At 47.8% G+C, this 21,185-nt stretch overlaps 1 protein-coding gene across 2 annotated transcripts in view; it reads left to right on the top strand.

The window, feature by feature from the left end:
- Bicd2 (BICD cargo adaptor 2) overlaps positions 1–21,185 on the top strand; it is a 44,236-nt gene that overhangs the window by 8,651 nt on the left and 14,400 nt on the right. For both annotated transcript variants that reach the window (XM_074052503.1, XM_074052502.1), the window contains exon 2: positions 19,144–19,356. In XM_074052503.1, coding sequence (XP_073908604.1) covers positions 19,144–19,356 — 213 coding nt within the window. The remainder of the gene's footprint in view (positions 1–19,143; positions 19,357–21,185) is intronic.

The following is a 21,185-nucleotide window of genomic DNA, read 5'->3' as shown; positions in this document are numbered from 1 at the left end:
GTTCACGTCACAGCAGTGTCTGAATTGTCAACCTGTACACCAGTAGATTTCTGTATAGTTCTTTTTGCCTTAGTCTTATGGAGTCCACTTTATCCCAAAGTTGCTTAAATCCTCACCTCTTTTCCTGAGGTTGTTTTAGGCATTTTAAGTACAGTTAGATTGTTTTGTCACATTCAACATTCCATCTTGGGATCCCCTGTTCCACTAAATGATTTTTTAAATTTGCATACATCGATTCAGTCTGTTTTTGGAATTACCTGGTTTTAAGAAATGCTTAGTGTCATTTATCTGCCATGCTAGTATACAGAATTGTTTCCCCAAAAAGTCACCTGGGCCGGAGGCTTGACTTAAGCTGTAGAGCTCTTGCCTAGCAAGCATGAAGCCTCAAGTTCAAACTCCATAATGTGCCCCCCTGCAAAATTCCCTGTGTTTCATCTATTCAAACCCTACCCCTCATGAGCCTCTGCCAACCACTGATGTTTTTACCATCTCTATAGTTTTGTTTTTTCCAGAATGTCACGTAATTGGAATCAGATAGTATGTGGTCTTTCCACACTGCTTTCTTTCCTTAACAGTTACACATTTAAGATTCACCCATGACTTTTCATGGCTTGATACCTAAAAAGAAATTTACAGTGATGTTTCATTGTATGAGTAGACCATAGTTTATCCATTCACCTATTGAAGGCCATCTTGGTTGCTTCCAGTTTTCAACAATTATGAATAAAGCTGGTATAAACTTTCATATGTAGGTTTTTGTGTAGACAGGTTTTTAAATTCTTTGGGTAAATTTTTAAGAGTAAGATTGCTAGTCTTATTAGCTGGCTCATTTTCTGTTTCTACCAGCAGCAACAGATTTCTTGTTGTTCCACAGTCCTGGTAGCATTTGATATTGTCAGTGTCCTGGACATTGGCTGACTTAGTAGGTATAGAGTGGAATTTGTTGTTTTATTTGCAGTTCCCTAATGAAACATGATGCTGAGCATCTTTTCACTTTTTTTGTTTCTTGGTCATGCTAAGGATCAAACCCCAAGAACTCATGCATGCTAAGCAAGTATTCTACCACTGAGCTACATCTGCAGCCCAGAGCATCTTTTCGTATGCTCATTTGCCATTTGATATCTGTTCTGGTCTTGTGTTCATTTTTAAGTTGTGTTGCTTGTTTTCTTAATTTTCAGTTTTGAGTGTTCTTTATATGTTTTTTATATGTCATATTTTGCAAATAATTTCTCCCAGAGTATGGCTTGTTTTTATTTGCTTAGCAGTGTCTTTGGCAGAACAGATGGTTTTGATTTTAAGGAGATTTTTGCTTTTGTGAATCATGTTTTTTGGTGTTGTAAATTCTATAACTAAACTCAAGGTCACATAGGTTTCCTTCTATTTTTTTTCTTCTTTTCTAGTTTTGCATTTTTCATGTGGGTCTGTGGTCCACTTTGAATTAGCTTTTGTGAAGAGTACAAGGGCTGTGTCTAGACTAATTATTTTGGGTATAGGTATCCAGTAGGTCCAGAAACATTAGTTGAGAAGACTATCCTTCACTGAATTGCCTTTGCTCCTTCATCAAAGGTCAGTTGATGGTATTTGTATGGCTCTATTTCTGGGCTCCCTGTTCTGTTCCATTAAGCTATGTGATTATTCTTTTTGCCAATATCCTACTGTTTTGACAATGTCTTACTGTTTTTATTAGGTTTTCTCTTTGTTTCTTTTCTTTTTTTTTGTGGTACTGGGGCTTGAACTCAGGGCTTACACCTTGAGTCACTCCACCAGTCCTTTTTTGTGTTAGATATTTTGAAGATAAGGTCTCTCAAACTATTTTGAGAGGCTACTGTGGCTTCGAACTACAATCCTCCTGATCTCTGCTTCCTGAGTAGCTAGGATTACAGGCGTGAGCCACTGGCACCTGGCAGTTTTCTCTTTCTTAATGTGTCACTGATGAAGTTGTACCCCTAACTTATCTTTCCCTGATACCCTGTGGTTTTTGTTGTGTTATTTTGTACAATGCAGTGATTTTTACAAGCACATATGTTGTGGGAACCAGGGCCTGGGTTCTTCTCTCCCCACCCCCCCAACCTTCCTAATCAGGATTTGCCAGAGATTAAGGTCTTCAACACCAGACTGGTGGGGTTGCTGTTGGTCATTGTCAGTTGATAATTGTGCTTATTTGTTTTAATCTTGAGAAAAAGTAATAGAACTTACATGAGTTAAAAAAATTCACCTAGTAGCATTGGTTAAATTTTTCATAAGATGTGTAGTATTTCTCTTCTAGTGTATCCCATTGCTCTTGATTCTAAATCTGTCCACAGGACAAGTCTTATCCATGTCATTTTCCTTCTCCCTGGGCTCAGCTTAGGGTTGATCTCACTTCTGTAAACCGTCCTGGTAACTGAGCCATGTGCATTTTGATCAGAGCAGCCATTAAGGAGGAGGTCTAGAGTCAGCTGCTGGTCAGTCCAGATTTGAGTTTTGCATGGGCATTCACACAGACAGGGGCTAGTGCTGGGTCCCTCCTAAAGGGTGACAGATTGTCCTGCCTCTGAGTCAGATGCTTCCACTGTCATTTCCCGCTGTTTCTGAGTCCCTGCTAGTACTTGCCACCACTTTCCCTCTGAGGATCCTTTTCTGCCCCTTGGTCTGGCTCCCCACATCCCAGGCCCTCCCTAGAAGTCCTAGGGCCAGCTCCACTTTGACATGACTTCCCTCACCTCTCTCCTATATCTGCCCCATCACTGGTGTTCAGGCAGTTTTGTATGAACCCACCTGTGGATCTGTGGTCAGTTAGGTGGCACTCTGCAATCTAGGGCAGGCCATATTAGGTCTCCTGTGCTGTGGTGTCCTGTCCCATGTCTGAACATCCCAGCTGCTGTTGGCCACATTTCCTCTCCTCCCCGTTCTCTGGCTGTGCTTCACTCTACCATGGAATGCCTTCCTCCTTGCTTGCACTGGCTGGAGTCTGAAACGCCATCTTACTGTTAGGACACTACGTAGTTCAGGCTACTGCCCTCCATAAGTTGTCTCTGTTCAGTGACCTCAGTTGCCTATTCCCATCTCCATAGGCTCCCTTCCTTTAAGGACTATGTCTTAGTCTACTTTCTGTTGCTATAACAGAATACCTGACATCAAGGTAATTTATAAAGGAAGGTTTTTGGGTTTTTTTGGTTTTTTGGGGGGGTGAGGGTGCACAGAAGAACCATGAGAAGGCTCATGGTTTTGGAGGCTGGGAAGTTCAAGAGCATGGTACCAGTTTGCAGCTTCTGGTGAGGTCCACATGGTATAGAATGGCAAGCAGGTGCATGTAGAAGAGAGGGGGCTGAACTCCCCCGAGAAAGATATTAATCCATTCATGAGGGCTCCACTCCTGTGACCCAGACCTCTCCCAATAATTGGAGGCCCCACCTCCCAACACTGTTTCATTGAGCAGTTGAGCCTCAACATGAGTTTGGTGGGGAGACTAGTTAAGCCAGAGCAGACTGTAACGTGGCCCAGAGTATTCACTGCCAGAGGTTGTCCAGGATGACCATGTTTGAGGGTCATGTGACAGCATGAGAATGGCCTGCAGTGTCCCCTGAGCGACCCATGAAGACCTGAGGGGCTGGGAAACCAGACAGCTGGGCTTGTTCTGTTTTTAGGACAAATGGAGTCCCGGCATCCCTTAGTCTGAGCCTGAAAGCCCCTTGTGGCACAGAGCTGTAAATGGACCCTGTGTACCCAGGGTGCCTTCACTAACCTCTTCAGCCCTGGGGCATAGGGCACCTGTGGCACCAGTGCCTGGCTGCAGTGCTTCCCATAGGCCCACTCACCTTTCAGAACCTTTGGACAATTGTATTTGTGTCATCACAGCCTGTGACCATCTTTCCTTGGGCTGCTATTTTGTCATGGGTCCTGTGGTGGGAAGAATGCTGGTGCCTGAGAGGAGATAGCCTAAGCTTGGGTTCTCCTGCTACTTGCTGACCAAGAGCTTTGCTGATGTCCCTTCCTAAAACAGGCTAATGAAGTGACAAAATCTGATGAGGGCTAGCAATGAAGTGAGAAGAAAACCTGGCCGCTATCCCACTCTCCTGTGGTTTCCAGTCCAGTCTGGCCCAGGCTGTTCTGCCCGCCAAGTCATCCTTTGCTGGCACAGAACAGATGTGAATTGGATAGCTCCCTGCAGGGGTCCCAGACCACCCCTCCTCCCCTGACCAGGCTGTTGAATGAAGATTTGTGTGGGGCAGCCATCTGCTGTGGAAGATGAAGTCTGGTTTCCAGACCCCAAGAGTGTACACTGTGTCCTTGGGAAGGGGATCCAGGGTCCATGGGGACCTCTGGCAGCCCCAGGGCTCAGCTGGCCGGAAGCCTGTCTGCTGACACCAGGGCAATTAGGGTGTAATCTTCTCTTAATGGTGCCCGTTTCCAGCTAAATCCCTCCTGTATGGGGGCGAATCCCCAGTTTTCTAAGAGCAGCTTAGCATTTGGACACTGCCCAGGGCAGCTGGGGTTCTCAGTTGGCAATGGGACGGCCACTGCAGATTGACATGGGCCTCACAGAGGAGGGGCCATGGGACCAGAGACAGCCCCGTCAGCCCATAGTATTCCCTGGGTGCCTCAAGGGCCCCTGATCCTAAGGATTTCCACAGTCACAAGTTTTGGGCTCCTAGGGGGAAAGGGAGCCATGTGGTGGGAAGGGCAGGCCGGCTCCCTCAGCCTCTGGCCATGGGTAGGATAGGTGGGTCTTTGGAGGGGCTTGGTTAGGGTGGGCCTGAGGCATGGGTCTGATTGACAAATGATGCCTGCCTTGTGAGGTGTGGCAGAGGTAGGTGGGCACTCTGCCCATCTGGCCCTGATTCCCACTAAGCCCTTGCCCTCTCCTAGGGACTTTGTAGCCTTTACGGGCTCCTGCTTGACTGGGTATAGGTCTGCTCCCTTTCTCTACCTGTCAGATGAGACTGTTTTGGTTCCTCAGGGCCTGGATCTGCCTCATGCCCCCTCCCTAGCAACCTCTTTCTCCTCCCTGGATACCCCTGCTCTGGGAGCTAGATGGTTTTGGAAGTGAGAAACCATGGTGGCGCCACTCAGGTGAATCATCTGACCTTGCTGAGTCTGTTTGCTTGCTTGTGAAATGGGGGTGTTAACAGGTTCTACTTTGCAGGGCTGCTGTGAGGATCAGGTGAGATCTCTGTCCTCTCCCATAGGCCCTGGAGTCCATGTCCTTTGCTGTCAGGGTCTGTTCAGGAAGTGCCCTTTGAACAAAAGGAGGAGAAGTTGGTCAGGGAGGTCCTTCCTGGAGCCCCTTCACCCAATGAGGGTGATGGGAGCAGCTGACTGAGGGGTGATGTGGTAGGATCTCATATGATGTATTGCTTGGGTCCTTTTGGGTGAGTTGGCAGGTCCATATGTCTGGGTCTGCCTGCACCTATGGTGATTAAATCAATCTCAGGAGTGTTTATGCTTCTGGAATAATCCTGTGGGAAGACAAGTGGGAAGCCCCCAGCTATACCGGGGGTGAGCTTACAGTGGGGTTCTGAAAGCTCCCCATTCCACCATTTATGATTTGGACCATGGCAGGGTCCTGTGTCCTGGGAAGCCTGCAGTGTGCATGAGCCTAAGGGGTGCTGGGTAGGAACAGGGAAGGCATAGGGGAATGGTGGCTCTGGGAGCTGCTCTTGCCACTCTGTCACTGAATGTCTGACCCCTTCCACTGGAGGGGGAGGCAGGAAATAGGAGATACCCCACAGGAATTTAAAATGCTATCCACCTAGTACCCCTGGAGCTTGCTGCACCCCCAGTACTCCAGCATCTGTCCATCTCTGGACCTACCATTCCCACACACTTTGGGTGTGGTGGGGCCCATCACCTCCCAGCTGTGTCCCCAGATTTGTCACCCATTCATTCCACAGATTCTTCCTGAGCAGATACCGCTTGTTGGGCTTATGCTCACCCTCTCCACCTCTGTACCGACATAGACTCTGTGGGTACAGTACCCCCAGGATGGGTCTGGCCCTTCTCATGCAAGGAGTGCTGCCCTGCCCCATGTCATGTGTGTCTGACTGGCTGGCCGTGCCTCTGCCTCTGTGTGAGCCTCCCCAGGCATCTGTGAACTGGAGTGACTGGGCACTGGCCAAGGGTGGCATTAGTTGGAGGATATTCTTTTGTTCTGGGGGAGCTTCTGGACTTTTCCTCCCTGCTGACCTGATGCCCTGAACTGTGCTCAGGAGCCTGCAGGGGCTTTGGAAGGGGGCATCAGCATGCAGACCCATTGTGCCAGGGTCCAGGGCAAAATGTTTCTCTGTGGTGCCACCTGACTTCCCACACTGGGCCAAGATACTGTGGCCACTGCGGTTAGCAGGGTGGATAGTGGTACAAAGTCCATTTGGACCCCTTATGACACCCTGGCTCTGAGATGTGGCCAGGAGAAAAGTTGCAGGGTTCTGTTCAGCCTTTCAGAAGTTCTTTGTGTGGGAGCTTGGTGGATCCTTCCTTCTCTAGAGGCTGCCTGGAGAACCCCCCATTGTCGGAACTGGAGTGGTTCACTGTGAGAGCCGAGATCTGTTTTAAGACCAGGCTATATTTTTCTCTGACACCGAAGGGTGGACATTTCTGGAGTGACTGGCTGCTGCCTAGATGATTCTATTGGTTACAGTCCTCATTGTTAAGACTGAGGTCTAATTTGCCTATAACAAGACACACCATGGTGCATTCAGGTGGCTGCCCATGGGTGCAGGTTACCAGAAGTCCAAACTGCCTGTCTACCACCCAGCAGCCCCTATGAATCGTGCAGCAGACTGATGTCAACTTGTGGCATGTGCTTCCACCTTCCTTGGGGATGCCACAGTGAGCCCCTCTCTCCTATCCACACATGGACAGGTCCCTGTTGGGGATTTGGTCCTCTCACCTGATGCTTTGTTGCTTCTGCTATCCCATGTTTGGGGAGGCAGGAGCTGTGTGCTGGGAGGGAGGTGATATCCATGAGAAAGGGGGTGTGGCTTGGGACCACCACGACCTGGTTCATCCTGATCTGAATTAATAGACCTTCTCCCTAATTTCAAGCCACAGGTTTCCCACCCTGGGAATGGAAATTTCAGGTTGTATCCCCCTGAGATTCTGAGAACAGGCAGGGGCCAGACCTTGCCACCTCTGGCTTCTTAGTCTCTTCTTTCTTGCTTTTTCTGTCAGACTCCTTTGGGGAGATGTTTATGGAGGTACGTGTTCTCAGAACTCAGTTTCTCAGCTGTGATAGGAACTAATGCCTTCTGTGAGAAGCTACTGATCTTCTAATGGGACAAACTGTGAAGTGCAGTGACCCTGGAGATTATTGTCCCTCCTTGGGACTAGGCATCCTCTTGCTTTTTTGCTTATAGCTATTGTTGTCCTCCTCTTCCTCCCCTAGGCCTCCATCAGAGCTGGAGCAAGTAGTGCTTATGACCCGAATAGCTCCCATAATGGCAGCCCAGGCTTAGGGGAGAGGAGGACTTCGGGTAGGCAGGTGGCATCTGGACAGAGCAGGGTTCCCACTGGGCATCTCCCTTTTTACTGATTCAGGAGCCCTTGGTAGTCTAGGATCCCCTTGCTACCAGGTAGCAGTTCTGACAGGCATGAAGCGGGGAGTAAGCTCTGTTTTAGCTCTGCCTCTGCCCTGTCACAGCCTTGGTCTGTGGGACCCTGGTTTTTTCCCTCCATAATATAGGAACATGAACTCTTAGAACTTTGAGCTAGGCATTAGGCCACATGGCATGTGGGCTGCCTCTTGGACACTGTGCTCCCTGCCTTGGCTAATGTTTCCCATGGGATGAGCCTGCCATTGCTCTTCTTGCCTGGGGTGCGAGGTAGAATCAGTACGCAGCAGCTCAGTCCTCAGATTGCAACAGAAACTGTACAGTCAGTAAGGCTTCCCTTCCCTTTGCATGTGAATATTAGGTTAAAAGATACGCTAACTGTAGTTGCTTTGCTTTCTCTTTTGTTTCTGGGGTTTGGTGTTTTACTTCCCCTGAGTGAGACTTATGTGGCTACTTTGTTCAGTTTCTGAAATTCCAGAGAGTAGACATGCTGTTTCTTTTTATCATTAATGTTTATTCTTAGTACAGTGCCCCTCCCCCAGCACAGTACTGCTTGGCAGTGATCCCTAAATTTTGATATGATGTTTCTATTTTGTTTACTTAATTTCCTGCTGTTTTGTTCTGTTTGCCCTCCCTGATACAGACATAATTTAAGAGATCATTTTTCTTTTCATTTGTCCTGTGTTTGGGTACATGCTAACATAGTTTTCTGTAGTGTTTACTTTTTAGACCTTTCAATTTATAGAAAACTCCTGAAACATTGTATTTTGTTTTCCCAGCCTGCACAAACATGAAAGTGGAATTTCTTCCTTTCTCTGAGGTCATTCCATATCCCCTTGTGATATCATTTCCTTACAAAAAGATCTTTCTTGGAAAGAAGGTTGGGTCCTCAGACCTGCTCTTGACTCTGCTGTTTGTTGCCGTTGTGGTGATCCAGATCTCTAGCTCTTTGCCTACTTGACACTTTCCTGAATGGTCTACTAGGCTGGTTTGGTCACAATAGCTTTATCTAACTTTGATTATGAATTTTTTTTTTTTGGCAGTACTGGGGTGTTTGAATGCAGGGTTTCACTCTTGCTAGACAGGTGTTCTACAATTTGAGCCACTCCACTGCCAGCCCTTGATGATGAATTTAATCTTTTTATGCTATGAATTCTTTATCTCATCATAATAGTGTTGACATCGTATTTATATCAGCTTAATAGGCCTGAGCCCCATCTTGAATTTAATAAGATTTGATGCTGTTTGGTGTCCTGTGGAATCCTAGTTATGCAGGATTCTGAACAGCCACACAGACAACCTGGAATGGAGCAAGGTTCACAGGCACGTGTGAGTGGCACCTCCAGGCCCATCCCCCCCATCCTGTCAGCCACTTCTGCTCCTTCCAGCCTGAGAGACATGGATTCCCCTTTGACACCATCAGGTTTTGAAGCCCTGTGGCTTATATATTCCAATTATGGGGGAGAGATACGAATCTTACAGTTGATCTGGCATTAATTAAACAGTTGGATCCTGAAGGGGCTGTCAGTGTCTGCTGTCCCTGCACCACTGGTGCCCACCAGGAGTCAAAGCATGGTACATCGATGGGATACATGCACCAGCCCATGGGATTATCCAGCAAGCCTGGGTAGAAATATAGGAATATCCCCCATCTCCCTGGTTTCAGGAGCAAATGAGGGTCACACCTTCCCCTGCTTCCCCAGTCCTGACAGGCCCAGCAGCCTCTCCACTTCAGCAGGCAGGGCCTGGGCAGACATGCTAAGGTGGGCAGCTATACAGCCAGGGATTCCTAGGATTCCTAGGTCCAGCCATTTTGGGAACTGGGCCCACACCGATGCAGGCATGGTGGCCCTTCAGGAAGGAGTGTGGGACCCAGTGCCTGTGGTGGATGGTGCTGGATCAGCCTAGACAAAGGGTGGAGGATCCATCTTTGTTGTGGAAACTGCTTCCTGGAACAAGCCTTGCCTCATCGGAATGCTGAGCCTGGCTTTCCTAGCTTGGCAAGTATTGTGCCTGCTTCGCTAGATGACCAAACTGGTTTAGGAAGAAAGAATTCCTAGGACAGCCCTGCCTGGAGGCCTGTTCCCTGCCATACTGGCATAGGCTTCTCCTGGAACCAGGCCCCTGTGTGTGTGCTCAGTGTCTTGAGGTACACCTGTTCCCAGGCCCTTCATACGTTTGCCCAGACTGAAGGGTCAACAGCTTATACTGCTGGGGCAAATGGTCAGCTCACTGTGAGGTGACCATATGCTCTCTGGATAGTGCTAACGGTATTTGGGTGACTTTTCTTTGTAGGTGAGGAAACGTTCAGTAGACTTTATCAGGAAGTCAAGCTACCCTTCTGCTGACTCCAGAGCAGAGATGTGTCCCCACACAGTCTTGTGGAGAGCAGCAGGATTGGATAACGGTGGGGAGTGGAAAGGGGCAGGCACTGACTTTGGGCTGCTCTTCGAACCCTAAGTGGACTGATTGTTGGTAACCCTGACCTGGTAGCCTTGTTTCCCCACACACCCAGCCTCAGGAGCTCAAGCCTTGTAGCCCAGTTTATAGATGAGCGCAGCTAGTGTGCCCAGCTGGAGTTAGGGTTGGCCCATGGCAGAACCAGGAGGTGGGCCCAGGCTGCCTAGCTCCAGGTGTGCACATACCTGCTCTCTCTCTCCTGTTCTGCAGCTAGAAAGTGCTCAGGGAAGCTCTTGCCAGTGGGCCAGTCTGTGTGGACAAAAAAGGGAAGGGATTCTTGTCTGAAGCTTTAGGGGCCCTTATGTGAGGGCCCAGGTCTCCTAGCCTCTGTGTTTTGTCTTTGTGTTTTGCCCACACTGTTTCCTCCACCTAAAGCACCTCCCCATCCTCCCAGGCTGACAGTGGCCTCTGTTTCCTCCTCTGCACCCAGCTAAGGATCATGGATGCAGCCCTTCCTGTACATACTTAACAGATTTTCTGACCTGGCTGGTTCATACCTCCTTGGGTATCATGGTGGACTCCCATTCCCTGAGGTTTGGGGCCTTGTTGAGCCATGCCTTCAGCCCTTTTGCTTTTAGTTTATTTTTCAAATAAGGTCTTGCTTTTTTGCCTGGGGCCAGCCTTGGACCACTAACATCCTACCTATGCTTCCTGCATAGCTAGAATTACAACTGTGAGCTACCATGCCCAGCTTATTTGTTGAGATGGAGTCTCACTAACTTTTTAGCCAGGCAGTCCCTAAATGCAACCTTCCTGATCACCTCCTCCTGAGTAGGTAGGGTAACAGGTATGAGTCACTGTCCCCAGCAACTTACAGATTTTCTACAATAGGAAGTAATGCTTGAAAATTGTTCCAGGGTTTTAAGGACCTCCAGGTGACAATAGGGAGCTTTGTGGGTGCTCAAGTCATGAGAGGATGAGAATTGCTGCCTAGACCAGGACTCAGCAAACTACCATCCTGTGGACCAGCCTGGGTTTACAATAAAATTTGATTAGAGCAAGCAAGGTCCCAAAGTCAAACCACAGGAGACATCCTGGTGTTAGTTTCAAAGATCCTGCTTTTAAACCACAGGAAGCACTTGTCAGTCATCTCTTACTCCATTGTCCTGCTTCTCAGGGCAATGCTCTCAGCCTCTGTTCTGGATGGCGCCACCAGGAAAGACAGAGGAGAGCAGGGAGTCACTCCCTAAGCTTGTATTCTAAGGCTTCTAACGTTGAGGGCTGGTGGGGCTTTTGGGTAAGAGGCCTCGCAAGTAGACAGGTTACAGATGAGGAAATTGAAGGCACAATGATTAGTGCCCACCATTACGACCCATCTCTGCTGTTGAGGTAGTGGCTGCAGGTGGGTTCATATGCTCCAACATGTACCCAGGACCTGCCCTGCTCCTGCCATTTGTCTCTCAGGAGTGGGGCATGGGAACACTGGGCCCATCTCTAGGTCACATCAGCCCTGTCCTGTCTCTCCACCCCCCTGCACTGCATCATCCCACACTGCAACCAGACTGTGTGCACTTCGCAAGTCACTGGGCTCTATTGAGCCTCCATTTCTCCACATGCAGTCATTGCATGTGCAGGGTCCCCCCATGGAGCCATAGAACTGTCTAGCACACAGGTTGTGTCTGGTGTACAATAGGTGCTGCTGTCATTAAGGAATGAGGTCACCCTGCCTGTGGGGGCGGTTCAGACAAGCCCTTAGGGTGAGCAAGGAGGGGCCAGCCAGAGCCTGGTCTGCCTTGAGAGGGACCCATCACCTCCTCTCCCCGATGAGGTTCCTGCAGCGATACTCAGGGCCTGAGTGAGTACAGATGGGGTGACTGAAGATCTAGTGTGCTTTTACTCTGCTCTAGGGGATAAGACAGGGAAGTCACAGAAGTCAGGTACTGCTCCCATCATAAATTCTAGCCTGCCCTGTGCTGCCCCTACCTGCCCAGGCTCCCCCTTCAGACTCCCCTCCCTTCTGACCCCCTTCCTGCCCAAGCCGCCTCCATCATATTCACACCTTCACCACTCCCCACTGCCTTCAGAGTGGCTCCTGATGTTTCAGAGTCCCAGGACCTCCTAACCCCACATCTCTGCTCATGCTGTTCCCTAAGCTGAGGCTATCCTTCCCACCACCCTTGGTTTTGAAATCTTTTAGTGCCCCTATGATTTTTCTTCCTGGCCTAGATCGTTTCTCTCTCTCTGTCTTTCTCTCTCTGTCTTTCTCTCTCTGTCTGTCTCTCTCTGTCTCTTTCTCTCTCTGTCTCTCTGTCACACACACACACACACACACGCACACACACACACACACACACACACACACACACACACGACAGGCCATTCTGGGTCCTGCAGCCTGTCCTGAGGCCACAGCCCTAAGGAAGGATCCAGTCTTCCTAATCATATCTGGCCCTGGCCTCCTGTAGGCATAGATGGGTGTGGCTGACCTTGAGCATCCCAGGGGACTCTGTTTTGGCAGAAACAAACATGGGCCTGTCTCCCTCCTGAAGGCGCCTGGCTGGCTATGGCCTCATGCCTGGGCTCTCCAGTCGCTGTTAGATCTTGCTCAGCCTCTGCAGTTTCAGAGCAGCAGGCAGGGTGTGGCTCTGAGCCTGTGCTGAGAACAGCATCTGCCTGCACAGCCTCTTGGAGACATCACCAGGGCACTGCTGCTGCCTCCTCACAACTTAGATGAGAAAGGCAGGCGCTTGGGTCTTCCAGCTTCCCTGTCTTCTTTCTTCCCTAGAGCAGTTGTGGAAGTTTGTGGGCAATGGTAGGTTGGCTACATCTGGAGTCGCCCTCTCCTAGGCTGGATCCTCACAGAGGCTCCCACTCTGCAGCAAACCACCTGGGAGGTCCAAATGAGGCACAGCTGGTGACCCCACAAGTCAGACAAGAACTCCCCTTTCCCTTGAGCATGTCCTTGGAAAGGGACAGAAAGGGACAAGCAACCTGTTGACTAGAAGGAGGGCAGAGGGAGTGATGACAGGTATCCTGGGGGGAGGCAGGTTTTGAGATGGACTTCAAAGGCTGTGTAGGTTTGTGTGAGGTGGGGTTGAGAGTGTTTTCATTAGGGGAGCTGTGGCCCGGGCGTGGTCTCCACCTCTCAGAACCCCAGCCTCCTGGCCTATAAGCTGGTGTCAGTAGGCACAGGAATAGGCTCCCTATTTTGTAGGTCCATACTGCACAGGTTAGGGGTATGATTCTTCAGAAATATCTAAGTTGTTTTTGTAAGCAGCTTTAGTGAGGCATAAATGAAATGTAGAGAGCTGCCTACATGTAAAATATTTAGTACAAGTTTTCATACAGGTACAGCTTATGGTACCATCAGCATAACCCTGGTAGTGAACGTGTGTTCCTCACCTCCCACATTTCCTCCTCCCTTCCCTACCTCCAGGGGTCACAGTATAAACTAGATTGCATTTTCTAGAATTTTCTGTAAATGGAATTGCACTGTCTGTACCTTTTTCTTCTGGTGTTCCACTAAGGTAATTTTGAGATATTTCTATGTTAATGTATCAATAGTTGATTCCTTTTTTATTATATATAGTGTTTCATCATACAGGTCTTAAATTTTCTCTTAAATCCCTTTCCCTACTGATGGTTATTTGGTTGTTCTGGCAGCTACAAATACCTCCTCCTTCTTTCTTCTTTCTTCTTTCTTCCTTCTTCTTTCTTTTTCTTCATCTTGCTGTATAGCCACGGTTGGTCTTGAACTCCCAATCTTCCTGCTTTTACTTCCCTAAATAACAAATACACATACAAGTCTTGTATGGACGTGTGCTTTCATTTCTCTTGGGTAAGTACCTAGGAGTGGATGACTGTGATTCAAAAATAGTTGGAAAAAAATTGCAGAAAGTTTTTCTTGTTGCTCTCTAAACAATGCAGTATAACAACTATTTACATAGTATTTACATTGTATTAGGTGGTATAAGTTACAGAGACGTGTTTTAATTCCTAACATTCTGGTATTTCATTTTGTTAGAATTTGCATTTCCCCAGTGATTCTTTCCCATACATATGTATTCTCGGGTGAAGTTTCTGTTCAGTTCTTTTGCTCAGTTTTTATGGAGTTGTTTTTCTTATTATTGAATGTTGAGAGTTCTTTATATTCTGTATACAAGTCCTTCATCATGTTTGCAGAGTTTCGCAGTCTATGACTACTTGCCTTTTCATGTCTTAACATGTCTTTTTTTTTTTTTTTTGGTAGGACTAGGGTTTGAACTCAGGGCTTTACATTTTTCACACTTTGAAAGCAGGCACTCTACTGCTTGAGCCGTACCTCTAGTTCATTTTGCTGGGTCTCTCAAACTATTTGCCTGGGCTGGCCTTGACCTGCAATCCTCCCAATCTCAGCCTCCCAAATAGCTAGGATTACAGGCATGAGACACCAGCACCTAGCTGAACATGTCTTTAAATAGCTTCAGTTCTTAGTTTTAAGGGCCAGTTTACCAATTTATAGATTATATCCAAGGTCACAAACTTTTTCTCTTGTGTTTTCCTCTAGTTTTTTACTTACAATATTTTAGACAGTGATCCATTTTGAGTTGATTTTCATGTACAGAGGGAGGCATGGATCAAAGTTCTTTTCTTGGTTTCTTGTTTGTTTTGTTTTTGAACAACCTTTTTATTTTTTTGGCATTACTTGAGTTCGAACTCAGGGCTTTGCGCTTACTACACAGGCACTCTATGCTTGAGCCACTCACCATCCCTTTTTCATGTTTTTTTTTTTTTTTTTTTTTTTTTTTTTTTAAGATAGGGTCTTACAAACTATATGCCTAGGCTGGCTTCAAACCTTGATCCTCCTGATCTCTGCCTCATGAATAGCGCGGATTACAGGTGTGAGCCACTGGTGCCTGACAATATATCACAATTTATTGATAGTGATGCTTCTTCTTTTGGCAGATTCTTGGGAATTTTCTGGTTTGGGCTTTGTCAGTAATAATACTATAAATAATTCCTTTTCCTGTACCCTTTTTATGCATGTATTCTCCCCAGTACATGCAAAGGAGTGGTAGAGTTGGGCTGGAGAACAGGGCCTTGTTTAGCAGACCTGCTTAGGATGTGTACCAGTTATTCTTATACACCAGAGGAGGAGGGGTCCTGGGTTTTAGGCAAGGAGTGATGGGCTGTGTCCTTGTGCACTGTTGAAGTTGTTTGTTGAGTAACGGAAAGAACAGGTAAAGCACACATGCTGCAGTGGCAGAAGACAGCGCTGCTGGGGCTGTTCTCACCACACTCATTGACACTGACCTGTCTGGTGGTATCTGGACTAGTTTTTGAAGATGGAAACTGAGGTTATTGATTGGACTGTTCATTTTTTTTCAAAGTAGGCATTTAGTGCTATAAGTATCCTAAGTATTTGCTTTTTTGAGGTGCCACAAATTCTCATGTGCATTTCATTTTCATTCAGTTAAAATACTTTCACTTGACAGATGGGTTACTTAGAAGTGTATTATTTAATTGCCAAATATTTGGTGATCTTTTAAAGATCTTTCTGTTAATGTGGATATTCATTTGTCCTAGCATTACTTGTTAAAAACGATACTTTTACCACTGAATTATTTTGTGTCCTTATCAAAAATCAATTGATCATATATTCGGGTTTGCTGGGGGGACTCTATTCTGTTCTGTTGGTCGCTATGTCTATCCTTACGCCAGTACCACACTGTTTTGATCACTTACAGTATTGTGTTATGTTTTGAAATTGGAAATTATGAGCCTCCTACTTTATTATTCATTTTTAGTGTTCTTTTAACTATTCTAGGACTTTTGCAGTTCCATGTGAATTTGGAAGTTGGCGTTTCCATTTCTACAAAAAAGGCCTTTGAAATTTTGATAACGGATTACATTAAATATCAAGTTATTTGCCTTTTTAAACAGACTTAAGAAGAATAAGTCTTCAGTGTTCACCCACATAGTTAACCTTTTCTGGAACTCTTAGTTCTTCCTTTAAGGCTTAGATTTCCATATAATTCTGTTTTTCTTCTTTGTGAGGGATTTTATCTAATATACCTTGTGATAACAAGTATACAGCTTTTATATGTCTGCAGTCTTTTCTTAACTTATGTGTAAACCATTTTCTCTGGGTATGATGTTCTAATTGGCAGTTGTTTTGTCTTAAAGATTTTGCTCCACTCTCTTCTGGCTTGTTAGAGAAATTTGCTGTCATCCTTATCTTTGCTCCACTATCAGTCATGTGTCCTTTCTCTCTGGCTGATTTTCGTAGGTTTTTTATTATTATTATTATTTAAATTTTTATTATTGTTGTACTGGGGGGGTACATTGTGAAATTTACAAAATGATTTTCGTAGTTTTGTTGCATTACTCACTTTAAATAATTTCATTATGCCTTGGTATAGGTATAGTTGTCTTAGTATTTCTTGTACTTATAATTAACAAGCTGCTACTCTTTGTGGCTTTATAATTTTCATCAAATTTGGAAATTTTTCAGTCATTTTGTCTTCAAATTTTTTTTTTCTGTCCTTCCCTCTTCCTCTCTTGTAGGGACTCCAGTTACCCAAAGATTACACTCTTTGAAATTGTCCCATATACTTCACTGCTGTGCTTTCTGGTTTATTGCGTTTTGTTTTAGCTGGGTTTATGTCTGTGTGTGTGTGTGTGTGTGTGTGTGTGTGTGTGTGTGTGTGTGTGCACATTTGCACTTGGGACAGTTTGCTGTGTTTCAGAGTTGATTCACCTGTTAATCCCTACTTTTCATCTCTAGATGTTCCGGTTGGATCTTTGACATTTTAGTACGTTCAGTCTCTCCGCTGCTCCTGACTTGTGGGATTCAGTCCTGGTACTTCTCAGTCCAGCTTCCCCTTTTGTAGCCACATCAGGTCGGAGTACTGTCCATTAATATTTTGGGGCAGTTCATTGGGATTTCACCTATTGGCAGGTGGATGTTTTTGTTTTCCCGTTTGTGTTCTGGAGCTTTGCCTGGGATGTGGTGACTTGGAAATGGATTAATCCTTTCATGGTTTCTCTTTACATTTTGCTCTGCTGTACTAGAGCAGTGTGTAATCCAGGGTGATTTTTCATTCTAAGAGTGCTCCCCCTGCCCCCTGCTCATGAATCAGGAGGGCCCCCTCTGGCTAGTAAAGATTATTTCCTGTGCCCCTCTGTGTGCTCTCTTCTGTGGCTTCCTTCCTCCACCCTGCATTAACCATCCATCCTTAGTGAAGACTTGTCCCCATCCACAGCTCTGCCTTCCTCACTGCCCTGCCCACTATCTTCCAGTTCCTCCTCCTCAAGCTTTCCACCTGCCTCAGTCCCCTTTTCTGTGCTGTACCCAGCCTGGGGAAGTTCCTTCTGGAGGGGTGAGAACTGTTGTGGGGCTCCTCTTGGCCAGTCTCTTCATTACCTGGTGCAGTGACTTAAAAACTGCTATTATTCATACATATTGTTCCTATCATTTTCCAGTTTTTTAATTTTCACATAGGAGATAGATTCACTTCCATGACTATCACTTTCCAGCTGGAGGTAGACGTCTTTGTCACAGTATGTTTGAAAAGGTTGGGAGCTTGGGTGGAGGACATTCAGGGCCTAGGTCAGAGAGCCTGGGCTCAAGCAGTGTGTTGCTGTGCTTAGCCTCTGTACCTTGAGAAGGCTTCTGTGGAGGTGTCTGTGTCCCCAGCTTCAAGTTCATGGACATGCCCTAAGCAGCTGCAGGTGCTAGACTCTTCAGTCAGTCCTCCCTGTGCACCAGGGGACCTGCCCCGTGTTGGCCTACAGCCCACAACCTCCTCTCCTTCACCTAATGAGTGATGGGGACTTGGGGCTCAGGCTGCCACTCAGGCCAGGAACTCTGGGTTGGGGCTAGCTCCATGCCTGTCTTCCCTTTGTGTGTTCCATGGTGGGCAGACAGTCTGGGTTAGGTGCTATAGAGATGCATCCTGGTCCTTCCCTGGGGCCAGGATGAAGGAGAACAAAACAGGAATCACAAAGCTGAGCTGCTTTGATTTGAAACACAGAGTGGATGCTGTTTCAGAGGGCCAGGGACAGATGAGTAAGATGCAGCCCCTTGGGAGGGAGCATGGGTGACTTGGACATTCACAATCTATGTCCAGGAGTGTTCAGATCCTCACACACAGTCCCAATGCCAGCCCTGGTTGTCCTGCTAAACTGTATTGTTCTGTTAGCCACTTCCAGGGCCTCCTCACAGTGCCATGAGGTAGGCCTGGCTTCCCTTGTCTCAGACCAGACCTGCTTCATTTTACTGCTTCCCTGTCACAAGAGAAATGAGTTGTTCTCTATGTTTTAATTTGTTGATATTTGAAACTAACTGTCCAGCTAATTAACATCCTTATACAATGTGACTTTGTACATTTTCCCAGTTGTTTTTTTGGACTGAATTCCTAGACTCTAAGTAGTAAATGAATGAAAATGCTCTTTTTTTCTCACTTAAAGGCATCCATTCATTTTCTTGCCCTTCAGTAGCAGAATGGGAGGCCAGGCCAGCCAAGGTCCTAGGCTGTGGATGCAGTACAACTGCTGACCCTGAGGTGTAGGTAGTCATTCAACTCCCCTTGCTGGCCAATTTTACTCATAGGGTCTTCTCCCTAAGCCCCAGGGTCCTGTGCCCACCTTGTTGCTTGCCCCCAACACCTCCCCCTCCAAATGCTGGTGTGTGTGCCTCTGGGCCTGTGCACACCGGGCTGGCCTCTCTGGCTGGTCCTGACCATGCCACCGGCCCTGCGGCCTGACTGACTGGCCCAGGTTTCTCCCAGAGCAAAGGAAGGCTGGATTGGCATCAAGCAGCTGGATGGGGAGACTCCCTCACCCTGCATGGCACACTTCCTTGAGCTTGATTTTCCCATCCAGAGTGGGGAGGAATTTGGGGCTATGTGGGCAGCTCTAGGGTTGTTCCTTATTGGCTCAGCTAGGCTCCCAATGGCTTGGACCCTTGCTGGTCCTCAGGAGCTTCCCTGCCAGGCCCTAGCTTGAGGAATGGTGCTTTGTCCTCCATGTTCCATCCTGAGCTCCTAAGAGTTCCCAGGGAAGCATGCTCACCTCACATGTAGCTCAATGCATATTTATACACATGCATGCCACAGACCCACCCTCTAGATTGAGGGCCCCTTCCCCACCTCCAGTTGCTTGTTGTCTTGGGTCTCCATTGCTCCATGGTCCCAGAATACCCATCTCATGAATGTATTATGTTCTGGTGCAGGCGTTTGGACAGGCTCACACAAACCACAAGAAGGTGGCCGCGGATGGTGAGAGCCGGGAGGAGAGCCTAATCCAGGAGTCAGCATCCAAGGAGCAGTACTACGTGCGGAAGGTGCTGGAGCTACAGACAGAGCTGAAGCAGCTGCGCAATGTCCTTACCAACACACAGTCTGAGAATGAGCGCCTCACATCCGTGGCCCAGGAGCTGAAGGAGGTGAGCAGGGTAGGGGGTGATGTCTGTTTCTGTGACAGTGTACTGCATGGCATATGTACCTAAGGGAGCAGTTGGGCTGTGCTGGCTTCTGTGGCTTCATTCTGCCTTTGTCTTGCTCCTCTAGTCTCTGCAGCTAATAGGCAAATGCACTAGTGCTGCAGTGTCTGGCCTGCCCCTGTTAGTGATGCAGGGCCCTTGAGCAGGCCCAAAGTCAGCCTACAGGACGTTGCTATCACTGGGTGACTCCTTGCCTGGGAGATGTTTTGTTTCACTTAGGGCTTAGCTATGCCTGGCTGGTAGGGACTTACCAGGAGCAAGGAGGCATGTAAAGGGAGAGTTCTGTGGGCCTTGGTCGGGACCCTGAACAAGGCATGGTACAACTTGTGGTTTGGTGGCCATAGAGACAAAGATAGGGCCAAGATCCAGAGAAAAGTCTGGCCAAGTGCAGGTGGTGCAAGAGAGAGCAGTGCCCTCTGAGGAAGGGTGGAGCCTCATCACCAACGCAAGGGTGGGTCAGATACCAGAGACAGCAGGCAGACCCGGATGTACCCATGTGAGTCTTGGCTGTGGACCTCGTGGTCATGGCCTTTCGGGGTCACCCTCATGGAGGGATGCTGTACCCCTTACTGTACTAGAGGCCTGGGCTTCAGTTCCATCCTCACTTTCTCTGTCTGTAAACCCATAGTCTTGGAGGCCCATTGTTAGGGGACACCCTTTGTGCCTTTACCCCAAGCACCTCTGGACTCCTGTTCCAGCTGCAGAAGCCCCACTCTCTGTGGTAGATGTTCTACTGAGAGTTCAGCAGGGCATAGCTCCTGAGAGTGTACAGCAGTCAGGGCCCTACAGGCAGGGTGTACAGCAGCTATTGGCCCAGTATGCCAGGATTTGGGGACACTGCTCCGGGGGTTAGCAGTAGCAGGGAACTGCTACTTCCACTGGCCTGAGGGCTCCAGAGACCTGTGGAGGAATTTGGCCAAGACCTGGAGGGCAGCACTCAGATGCTGAAGGCCATAGTGGATGATCCCATTTCCTCCCACGAGGATGGCTCTGGTGAGGGTGGGAGGAAGGGATGTCACTTGGGGGAGACGGATCCCTACCTGCCCCTTCTGCCATCCATCTACCTGGCCTTTCTTCCTGAAAGGCCATTGCAGGGCTGTCTCCCACATTCAGCCCTTTTCCTGGGCAGTGAGAGAACTAGATGACCCCATTGGGCCGGAAATGAGCTCAGTGAGTTAAGGACAAGCAGGTCTAGGGGTGGGGGGAGATTCCTACTGTTCCTGTTTGTGCTTCAAAAGGAAATCCTGAGTCTCCCTACATGCTCCTCAGTCCTGTTTTCTCTCCAGAGAGTCCCTGCCTTGGTCTCTAGACCTGTGGGGCTTCCTCCCCTTGCCTGCCCATCCTCCCTTGCTGCAGAGCTTTAGGAACCCTCCCAGCTCTGAGGTGGTGGCTCTGGTCTCCCTCATCACTTGTCCCAGCCACACCCAGCTCCTGTCTCCATTGCTGCTGCTTCCTGGTCTGAGCTGTTGTGTTGAACTCCCACTGGCATGGCTGTCCTCCTCCCTGCCCTAGGCTTGTATGCCCATGGGTTGGACTGGTCTTGCTGGCTGTGAGCATTTAGTGATGTATTGTGTCCTTTGACCTACTAACCCTGTCCCTGACATCCCTTCCCATTTTTCCTCACCCATGACTACTGGTTTAAGTGTCTGGTCCCCTCCACACCCAACACACTGTTAGGACCCATGAAGCTTTATGGTACCAAACATACTTAGCCTATGTAGATAGTTCTGACTGCCTCAGACAAGTTATCCTGGTGACGCTCCTTGTGTTCT

The sequence above is a fragment of the Castor canadensis genome, chromosome 13 (genome assembly GCF_047511655.1).
Source record: "Castor canadensis chromosome 13, mCasCan1.hap1v2, whole genome shotgun sequence".
NCBI classification, from domain to species: domain Eukaryota; kingdom Metazoa; phylum Chordata; class Mammalia; order Rodentia; family Castoridae; genus Castor; species Castor canadensis.
This window is presented reverse-complemented; position numbering and strand designations above follow the sequence as displayed.